Source organism: Sorghum bicolor, chromosome 5 (genome assembly GCF_000003195.3).
Source record: "Sorghum bicolor cultivar BTx623 chromosome 5, Sorghum_bicolor_NCBIv3, whole genome shotgun sequence".
In the NCBI taxonomy this organism is placed as follows: Eukaryota; Viridiplantae; Streptophyta; class Magnoliopsida; order Poales; family Poaceae; genus Sorghum; species Sorghum bicolor.
In genome coordinates this window covers 68,630,452-68,641,210 of record NC_012874.2, presented here as the reverse complement: position 1 = coordinate 68,641,210, position 10,759 = coordinate 68,630,452, and the positions used below count along the sequence as shown (strand labels likewise).

Genomic DNA, 10,759 nt, shown 5'->3' with positions numbered 1-10,759 from the left:
TATATGATGTGCTTAATTTAATGGCACTTATTATCATAAATATTAGTATTAGTATATATTTTTATATGTTTGGTTAAATTTGAGATTAATTTACCAATCGTGGGATATGCACTTATTCATTTTGGGCCTTGTTTAGTTCTTGGCCGGAAAAAATTTGGAATACTGTAGCATTTTATTTGTATTTGATAAATATTGTCCAATCATAGATAAACTAGACTCAAAAGGTTCGTGTCGTAAATTATAGATAAACTGTGCAATTAGTTTTTATTTTCGTCTATATTTAATGCTTCACGCATGCGTCTAAAGATTTGATGTGACGGATAATCTTGAAAAGTTTTTGGTTTTTAGGAGGAAGTAAACAAGGCCTTGGTTTGGAGATGAAATGGTAGGGATGATGCTGGCCCTATTTTCCGATAGGATCGTTCTATATTGTGTATTTTGTTGAAAAGATAGATTTATTCTAGTTTTTTGTTTGATAGATCACCTTTTCTTCACAATCTTAGGCACTGCTAGCTTCGGGTCATATACTCACATCTAAATACATGGGTACCACATATCATCTTGTTCTTCCCCTCATACACCTTGCTTTGAGCCATCATGGGCCCCATGAAGCTATGCCTACTCACCTTCTATGTGGTCTCATCCCTTTGTTGTCCTATCCATTGTCCCCCTAAGTTGTCCGTGTGGCCTTGATCAGTTGCTTAGGTCCGTGTTGTCCCATGTCTATGTAATCCATTCTTGTCTGCCTCCACGACACCAACCACCAACCCTAGAGTTGTCTCGTTGGCCGACCCTTCGCCACCTCATGTGCCTTGTCAACTACCTCACCTACAACGCGACGCCACACCACCACTTGCCTCGCTAGCCGCATCACCCTCAACATATTGCCACACCAAACGCCAAAGAGGAAACTTTTGAATGTCCTTGTCCCTTAATTTTCTTAGGATAGATTGAACCTGCATCCATGGGGAATACTTTATTTTTGGGATGGATCTGTCTCACTCGTCCCCAATTTGACATATGCAAAAACAGGTTCACATTGTCCCACCCCACTTGGGCCTCTAACCAAACACATACTTAAATCTTAGGACATAGAGAATACTTCATATATTGGGGATGTTTAAACAATTGTAAAAGGGGACGATTTGCGACTCTAACCAAACAATTGTAAAGGGGACAGTTTGCGACTCTATATAACTGTCGACTCTAACAACGATTTGAACAAGAATATAGCCATTGGTTAGATCTTTGAACCATCCAAGATTTTGTATTAGGGATGTTTTGCAAAATAGCCATAGCTAGAAAATGGTTGGGGAGAGGAGGTGTTGTTTAAATGTATACCTCTCATGCCCACACACTTTGCTTTGGATTGTATTTTTAGTGAGATTGAGAGCATCCTAGTGCATTGCATCAAGAGTATGAGCTTTGTGGCACTAAAGAATTTTTAAACAAATATCATTAGCTTGTTACTCTTAAATGTTTACCCGCTAGATGGCTTGGAGCTTGTGGATCTGTGGAGCACTTCAAAGAAGATATGCTGTTCTAGAGTTGGTTGTAAAGAGATGTTGTGCTCACCCACCAGAGCGATGTAAAAGCAATTGTATTGGAATTGGGGTATGAAGAAATTGCTTGGTACGAACCTCTCAAGATCAAGTTGTGCCCTAAAAAATGAGCGGTTGAACTTAAGATTTTTTTGTTTTCCAAATTAGGCGCCCCAACTACTTGATAGACAAATGACTTATTTGCTAATTAAATAATTCATCATATGATCTACATATCTCCTTGTCTCCATCGATAGCAAGAACTTCACTTTTGTTAAAATTGACACTGAAATCAATATTAGTTTCATACCTTTGTAAAAAACCAAATAAAATAACAACTTAGGATTCCTCGCATTTTCCAAATCATGCTTTAGACATAAAAACTAGGTCACCTGCATATTGCATAATGACAACTCCTTCCGGAATGATATGGTAATTAGAAAAAAATAGTGCACTTTCTCTTTCAAAAAGAAATATGCAATGAAAAATTCATGCATGTTGAGGGTTCTATTTCTATATTGCAACAAGGGGAAACAATATTTTGGTTAAGATATGTCAGTGCTAAAATCAAAATGTGTTTGGAAAAAATACCAACAAAACATTACACGCTATAGGGGTGATTTGGGAAGTTCTATTTTTCTATTCCAAAACTAGCGACAACTATTTTGATAATGTTATCTTAACGAAGAGCATCTATTTTTCATTGTAAACACGCTCCGATAAAGATATTCTAATCATTATTCGATGAGTTCTACTTTTTTATGGTACTAAGGAGATTTTTTTTTCCGATAAAAATATTTTAATGCATGACTTAGGGAATTTTTTAATGTTAAAATAGTGAAAAATGGGATAAGAAGGATAAAAAAACTATCCCAAATAAAATAGTGTATTGTTAAAATAATATTCTGGTTAAGGTAGTGTAAAACTTAGACGGTACCATGCATGATTTAGGGATTTCTTTTGGTTAAGATATTTGAGAAACAACATAAGAATGAGAAAAAAATATTCTAATTAAAAATTCTGGTTAAGATAGTGTAAAACTTAGACAGTACCATGCATGATTTAGGGATTTCTTTTGGTTAAGATAATTGAAAAATAGCATAAGAAGGAGAAAAGAAATATTCTGATTAAAATAGTGCAGGGTTTCTTTTGGTTAAGATATTTGAAAAATAGCATAAGAAGCAGAAGATATTTAAAAATAGCATAATAAGGAGAAAGAAAATATTTTAACAAATAGCATAAAAAGGTGGGAAAAAAAATAAATTTCTGAAAAAATTAGACGCTAGAAGGAGGGCTTGAACCTCCGACCTTGTGGTTAACAGCCACACGCTCTAACCAACTGAGCTATTCCAGCAACTGATGACTTGCCTTCTCCTCTCCTCTCCAAATCAAGAAGGTGCCACCGCCGGCAGCAGATGCGAAAAATACCTAGAAAAAACAAACGAAAGCTCAGTCCCACCTCGTGCCCGTGCTCCCCTCCTCTCCCCGTCCCACCCCACGCCGGCAGTGCCGCTTCCGCCCGCCCCAAACGCCGCCGGAGCGAAGGTCGCCGCCGACCGCCACACCCTCTTCCTACGCCCCTTTCCCTCGCTGTCGTCCCCATCCTCTACCGCCGCCGCCGTCGACGCCCCCCTCCTCGCCGCGGCTGGGCTGATGTGGACGGAGATCCGCGCACATCGGGCTCCGCTGCGCCGTTGAAGGTCAGTTTCCTCTGCTCCCCAACCGCGGCCCCGGTCTCTCGCCGCCCAACGGCCCACCGCCGCCGCGTGGCCCGTGGCGTACTCGGTAGCTGTAGCTTGCTTCCCCGAGTTAGGTTTTTTTTTGAGATGGATTTGATGCGCTGCTACATTTCGTAGCTTGATGCTCACAGGTGCCATGTATAATTTTTGGTAAAAGGAACACCTTTGTTTGTTATTTGTTTTTGCCCTTTTCTTTTTTATATATATTGGAATCACCTTTAGGAATCCACTGCGGCCCCCATTTTCTACAACAGATGCGAAGAACAGTAGGGGAGGAGTGGAATTGTACAGTATAAATTGTATATTATTGCCTATTGGGAGTTTTTAGGGTCTTTTAATGATTTAATCCACTGCGAAGTACGAACTGGCAAGTGTGCGCCATGGGCCCCACTCTTCATATTCTCTGGGCTGGTATGCTGTATGCATAACCTTTGGATAGAAGTGATTTTGGTGTGTACAACGGTTCATGCAAATTTCCTGCATTTCTCATTTAGCTAAGCAGCACTGCTCATGCAAGTTTCCTTGGAAATGCTTGTTGCCCTAATACAATATAACTCTGAATTTAAGCTAGTAGTTCTTTTTCTAGGTAGTTAAAACTCCCCATATTTTCTAGGGTGTATAGGGTATGGAGGCTGAGTGATAAAAAATGTCTATTGCACTGCGCTGTTAATGATACTATTGAACTGGGCTTCAACAATATCCACTAGGAAATGACTCAGTTCTAATAGATAATTTTCAAATATCATAGATACATATTGTTTGATCTGCCAAACAGGGTGAATTCATCTGCAAGCCAGGATGTTTGTTTTCCCACTTATTGACTACTGTACAAAATGGAAACATTTGTTCTAACAACTGGAAGATCAGAATAAGTCAGATTTTTACCATAGAATTCTCATGGCCTTGCTGGATCACAAGAGTTTCCCTGTTGTTTTTGGTTCAGATGATAGACATGGTGTCTGCTGTTGAAGAGCTTAGTGGGTTAACCTCTAAAGAACTTGGGGAGATGCTGAAGGAGTCAGACAATTTTGTTTTGCAGTCCAAGACAGAAGATGGAGTTCCAAAGCAGGTACTTGTATCTACAAAATGTTTGCACAACTTGCAATGCCTCATTCCCTGACACCTGTTCTTTGTTGTAGGTGGACATGGAAAAACTTGTGTCCTCGCTTCCTCTTCATCTCCTTGCTGTATGTTTGGAGCTTGGGCAAGGCCTGGACTTGACTTATGTGCTTCGTGGCATGCGCTTTTTGCATAGTTTGTCTGATCTAGCATCCCGCCATACTAGACTGGAGCAGGTTACTTCTTTTATTATCTCGCACAAGTTTAACATATGACACCTTTCTTATGTTTCTTATTGGTTATGATATGATTTGAGGATTTTAATGTTCCATGTTAAAAGCTAGCTTGTGAATCACATCACATACATATGATGCTTGGATAATTTAAGTTATTTACTCTGACGCCCTTTGGAATGTAATGAAGCTCCTTTGTTGTCATTAGACTGATAGACTTTGTCCAACCGAGCTCAACTTGTTTAATATTTGTATTTTATCTTCTGGTTGATTTAATTTAGCTAAATGATGGGCGCCTAGCTCACAACAATATTTCCTTGCAGGTTCTTCTTGATGATGTCAAATTATCCGAACAAGTCATGGACCTGATATTCTTCCTACTTTCTATTCTTGCTGAACAGAAGAAGGTTTCCATGGGTTATACCAAAATGTTTTTATTCATTCATGTGTGCTCCACTTTGAATTATCATCTGATACTAATTCTGGTAACAGCTGTTTTTAAAATAGGAGAATAATGACGGTGCTTCTCCGCTTGTGCATGCGTCACTTGTAGCAGCTAGTCTTCATCTGTTGACAAGTTACTTCTCTTCCCAGTGGCATGAACTTGTCCATATTCTGCTTGCACATCCAAAGGTAACATGTGGGTTTATCGTAGTACCACTCTTCAATTTCTTGTGATATGTTAATTTTATCTGAAATTAACTTATGAATTTTTCCATCTACCTTATTTCTAAAGCAAAAGAACCAATGTTGTCTTTGCTTTTATTTTGGTTCCTGATCTGCTAAGTTTTGTTTACTACATCTTTGCTAACAGCTTCTCTACGCTAATCTCATTGTAATGAAGGTTGATTCTTTGATTTATGCTCTCCATCAAATATAATCATGTAACATGATTTTGAGTGCTAACCTTACTCTTGATGTTTTATTCCAGAGTTATTTTAGCTATCCTTGTGTGGCATTTGTTGTTTGAATCACATAGCAATCACTATTACCACGTCTTCTGACTAATCCCGATTAGTCAGGCTGATTGGTGCCATGGCGATCAGTTATGCATTACGATTAGTCACAATTACTTGTCATTAGTCATGATTTGTCCGGCTGATTGCTGCCACGGCGACTATGATTGGTTAGACGATTTGATAACATTGATAGCAATCACTGCAAGCTGCCATGTCAATTATTAATCCAAACTTGCTGTAAAATCTTGCAGTCGATACGAGGCTAGTTTTCTGCATTGGAGTTATGCTGTTTGGATTTTGTACACATACGTACATGCCTTCTTACTTTTCACGTTAACATTGCTGTTAAAACTCAGTTCGTTTATCTGGGTTATATCAGTACAATAGATCCCTTGGTGTTCTTACTGTCGTATAAGCATGATTTTTGAGGTGTGTCTAGGCATGCTCCCAATGCCACAGGGCACCACAGTAACACCTTGTTGCCTAGATGTACAGGCGTGCCCCCAATGCCTCAAAGGCTATGCTTATAAGAGACGTAGTTTATGCTAATGTTTTGCTGACTATTGCCCAGTTTATGTTCTGTGTGTTATATGATGCTATGATTCAAGTTTTTTCATGTGTATATTTTTTGATCCTGTGATTTGGGTTTTTATGTGTATGTTGTTTGGAAAAATTCTATCTGAGCATTTGTTTCTCTTTTTGATACCCCATGTGCACATACTGATTCATAATGCTATTCTTTCAATATATATGCTGTTCAGCAATGTATATCTGCTTAGGAACGCATAATTCAATCATTGGTGTGCATACTAACATTTAATAATTCATGGTCAGGTTGATATCTTTATGGATGTGGCCTTTGATAGTTTGCATGAAGATGTGAGGCTGCTAAATATCAGATTGTCATCCATGGGCTCTGGTTCCTTTCATGTTGGTTCTTTGGAATCTCGTCGTGCTCACTTCATCTGCCAACAGTGTGAAGCATCACTGCAATTTCTCTTGTTGTTGTGCCAGCAAAAGCTGTTTCGAGATCGGATTTTAAAAAATAAGGTCTCACCTATCTTTAGAGGCATATAATTTTTTATGCTATTGAGGGGGCAAAAGAATACTTGGTGTGATTGCCTTTTCTTCTCCATTTTGACTTAGTAAGGGATTAGTAGTTGTGCTGTGCCATTTGATGATAAAAATAGAAGTTGTCATGTTGAAATGATTTCCCTCCACTGGTTCACACGGTTCATCTTACTGCCTTCTTGTGCTTGGAAATTTATTAAATTATAAAAAGAGAAGCTATCATGTTGGCTGTGATCCCCCCACTGTAGTTCACATGGTTCATCTTACTTCTACTCTTTTCTGTGCTTGGAACCTTATTAAATTGAATACTGTGTGAAACCTTATGTAGTAGTTTTGTGTGAAGTTACATTTTTGTTGAAACATATAGTAGTTGGTCAAATCTGTAATTGGCTACTACACAGTTATTAAACATAATGCTCTTGGAAGCTTGCATGTTAAGGATTTTTTCGCTTAATGCAGGAACTCTCTAGAAATGGAGGCATACTGTCACTTTCGCACACTATACTGAAGTTAGTTGTCCCTGAATGTTTGAAGCAATCAACCGATCTTGTTGCTTCTATTTCCAGGCTCAAGGCAAAGATACTTTCTATTGTAAGTTAACTGCACATGATTGACCAGAATTGGAGTGTAGTAGTGCAAATCTATATTTGGAGACTGATTAAATTGTTGATATATTCAATTTCCCAGCTGTTGCAACTTTGTGAGGCTGAAAGTGTCTCTTACCTTGATGAAGTTGCCACTAACCCAAACAGCAGGCGGCTAGGGCAAACCTTGGCTCTAGAGGTCAGTTCTACTGGGGCTGACCACTGCCCAGGAAAATATTCTTTTGTATTTGCTGCTACTAGAAAAGGTATTTGCTTTCTCCAAATTTTGATTTTGCTCGATTACTGCAGGTTCTTAATTTGCTGAAGATTGCATTTGGAAGAAAACAAAACAATACTTCTGATTCTCATGATAAGGGTAAGTTTTACCCCATGGGATCTGTGCTTATCAGTGCATTGCGTCTTGTTGATGTCTTCTCTGATGATTCAAACTTCAGATCTTCCTTCATGACTAACACTGTAAGTTTTTTTGCTTAACTACTTGTGTTGACAATTATATCTTGCATTTTCCTTAGCAACTGAATGCGTTTTTTAAGCCAAGATAATGTCTTGCTTCAACTTTTTTTTGTTCATAAATTTTGCAGGTCCCGTTTTTAACCCAGATTTTAGCAACTGCTCATGAGGAATTTGTTTCGAGTTGGTGCTCTGCCAACGTACCAGCAATTGAGGAAGATGCAAGTCTAGATTATGATCCTTTTGGTGCATCAGAGGTGGCACTGTTAGCTTCTGATAATGTGTTGACTGAAGCTAAAGCTAACTATTCATGCCCTTTTCGCCCTAGCCTGCCTTCAATGCAATATGCACAGACAAGAACATCATGTGTAGTGAAAATAATAGCAAATTTGCATATTTTTGTTCCAAACATTTGTGAAGGTTAGACTATTCCTACATGCTATAAGTTTTATTTTTTTTGCAACACATTTTTTAAAATAAGTTCTGTTGTTCTGTCAACAGAGCAAGAAAGAGATCTTTTTCTTCAGAGCTTTCAAAAGTACTTGGTGTCTGGGAGTCCTAAACTATCATCAGACCAGCCAGCTTCTAGTGATTTTAAGGCCACTAAAGTCTGTACAAACTTAGGTAAAGTTTGTTTTGCTGTTTCTAGTTATCTGTTGGTTAATATATCCATTAGTGGCATGTCTAACTTCTTCTGTGGGTTTTGTAGGATCTTTGTCTGATTATGCTAAAACATTGGTTCCTAATTTCTTAAATGTGGAAGACGTGGTGTTATTAAGGTGCTTAAAACCATTTTACTAGATTTTATGTTGTATCCTGGTTTTCCCAAATGACGATTAAGTACTTTTTTGGTTACATGCCTGAACTAATTGGTTTTGATTATACTTTATTGTGTACTCCTTGATAATTTACTGTTCTGAATTCCTTGATAATATTTCTAAGCTTTTGTTTACATTTTGGCAGTGATTTTTCTGATAAGCTACAATCTTGGTGTAAATCAGAAGTTGGGCAAGTTGCAGTGAAGGTTTGTTTTGTGTACTCATTGTTATCATACTGAGCTATCAATGGTACTGAAATGTTACATTTTGTTGGCAGAGAAATCTCATCTTTATCATCATAACACAACTGCATAGCGTGCACACTTAATAGAGGAATTTTCCCATGATCTGCTCAGTACAAATTTTATTAGCCATAAAAAACATTAAACTGTCTTTACTTGTGGCTGTTGATGCTTGAATACTTGCATTGGGTGTTCAGTTTGCATTTGTAGCAGTTTGCTTCAAATCCTTTTTTCAGTCTCTGTTCAATTGTTGGATGGCCTCATTATGGAATGTTTCAGGTGGGACAAAATGATACTCCACCAGAAAGCACGGAGGACATGCACCCAGTGCAGCAGCCCTTGCTAACACGGACAAGCCCTCCGGACTCCAAAATGAATAACCTTCCAAAGGTAAATACTTAGATTATTTGGTGAATGAAACATCACTGGTGATTGGGTCCACAGTGAATTGGATTCTAATTGGAAGCTGATGACAACAGGATGTGCAGAACATGGAAGTGTCTACGCCAATACCCCCAATAAATCCACAGGGAAATGGTAAGGACGAGACTCCAAAGAACACTGTCTCTAGAAATGGTGGTTTCCTGCAGAATGCAGTTGGTCAAGACCTAGTCCATCTTGGCGTTGCAAGAACAGCCAGTGGTGGCTCTTCGGCTGTCGCTTCTGGTGTTAGCACTGGACACCAGCGCAGCAAAATGGATCTTGATCCAGCATCCAGCAGCGTGGATAATTTCAAAACACCAGAACTGACAAAAGAAAATGGTCTCCAGGAGGATGAGAAAGGGGAGAGTAGTATGTATGATGAGAGGCAACCTAAGAGAAGGAAGCGGACCCTTATGAATAATGAGCAAATAGATGAATTAGAGAAGGCTCTAGTAGATGAGCCTGAGATGCACAAGAACGCTGTTCTATTGCAGAGTTGGTCAGAGAAGTTAAGTCTGCAGGTATTTTTCACTTAGTCATTCTCTTCTTACGTCTAATTACTGAATGCATTCTCATTTATGAAAAACACGGCCGTGCTTTTGTAGGGCTCAGAGATCACAGCATCACAACTTAAAAACTGGTAAAACTGTGAATCTTCTTTAGCCATCAGTTTCTTTCTTCAAATTTATAGTACTGTTTTTGTGCTTCTCATCTACAGCTATTTGTAACAGTTTTCTCATGCAAATTCCAGGTTGAACAACCGGAAAGCTAAGCTTGCTCGCATTGCAAAAGAAAGAGGACCATTTGAGGGGGAGAATGCTGATAAGCCATCTACACCATCCACTATCCATCTTGGCGAGTCTTCCGAAAGTGCCGGGGAGGACAACTATCTACCCCCTGCGAGAGTGATGAACGCTCTATCCAAAGGCAGACTGGTGAGCCCAGACAGCAATGAGCAAATGTCGCAGGCAGAGTTATCCCCGAACACGATGCTGATCCGTCCATTCACGAGGTCCTTCTCACTGGAGCCAGGCCGCCTCGTTTCATTAGTTGACAGCGACGGGAAGGAGGTTGGCAGGGGCAAGATCTTCCAAACGCCAGGGAAGAGCCCAGCGGAGAGCCGTGTCTGCATGGTTGATGTTACCGAGCTCAGGACCGAGAAGTGGAGGGAGCTCCCGCACCCTTCTGAGGCATCTGGGAGGACGTTCCAGGAGGCTGAGGCGAGGAATGGTGGCATCATGAGGGTCTCTTGGGACGTCGTCAGGCTGTCGCCTGCAGTGTAGCAAGGCAGAAAATCTTTGTCAGGTTGTTGTATACCGCGAGGCACAGGATGAGTAGAGGGAGCCTTTGGTTTAGGACCAGAGACCAGATCATGGGATTCTCGGGGGCCTAAGTAACATCATGTTAAAACCTGTGGTTAACTGTGATGTATCCGTACTAACTGTCTTAAGCAATGCAGGTGGTTACTAATTTTACTACCGGTGTTACTGTCACCTGCAACGTGACATGAGAAACCAATGCTGAACGATGGAGTTGCATGTAAATAATTTAGCATTCACCCACCCGATCAACCATATGTTAATCTCATGTTAGGGCCTTAGAGAAAACCAAAGAAGAGG

The 10,759-nt window shown here is 39.6% G+C and overlaps 1 protein-coding gene and 1 non-coding gene across 3 annotated transcripts; one reads left to right on the top strand and one right to left on the bottom strand.

Annotated features, from left to right (window-relative positions):
* Positions 2,822-2,895, bottom strand: TRNAN-GUU. The gene has a single exon. It is a non-coding gene; the product is annotated as a tRNA-Asn (tRNA).
* On the top strand, positions 2,942-10,618 carry LOC8068350 (nodulin homeobox). Of its 2 annotated transcripts, XM_021461482.1 has the most exons (17): positions 2,942-3,241; positions 4,224-4,349; positions 4,420-4,575; positions 4,896-4,979; positions 5,080-5,205; positions 6,366-6,581; positions 7,062-7,193; positions 7,290-7,385; positions 7,496-7,663; positions 7,789-8,077; positions 8,159-8,281; positions 8,367-8,436; positions 8,621-8,681; positions 8,997-9,107; positions 9,197-9,661; positions 9,746-9,780; positions 9,892-10,618. In XM_021461482.1, the coding sequence occupies exons 1-17, from the start codon at positions 2,957-2,959 to the stop codon at positions 10,421-10,423; spliced, it is 3,075 nt and encodes a 1,024-aa protein (XP_021317157.1). In that variant the 5' UTR covers positions 2,942-2,956; the 3' UTR covers positions 10,424-10,618. The 2 variants fall into 2 exon arrangements, with proteins under 2 accessions (XP_021317157.1, XP_021317158.1); XM_021461483.1 differs by lacking the exon at positions 9,746-9,780 and having other exon boundaries at positions 9,892-10,051.

Excerpts from the sequence above, each read along its gene's own strand:
- LOC8068350 (XM_021461482.1), top strand. The coding sequence starts at position 2,957 with ATGCGAAAAATACCTAGAAAAAACAAACGAAAGCTCAGTCCCACCTCG. Across the intron at positions 4,576-4,895 it reads GCCATACTAGACTGGAGCAG|GTTCTTCTTGATGATGTCAA; the intron begins GTTACTTCTTTT and ends ATTTCCTTGCAG. Across the intron at positions 9,108-9,196 it reads AAATGAATAACCTTCCAAAG|GATGTGCAGAACATGGAAGT; the intron begins GTAAATACTTAG and ends TGATGACAACAG.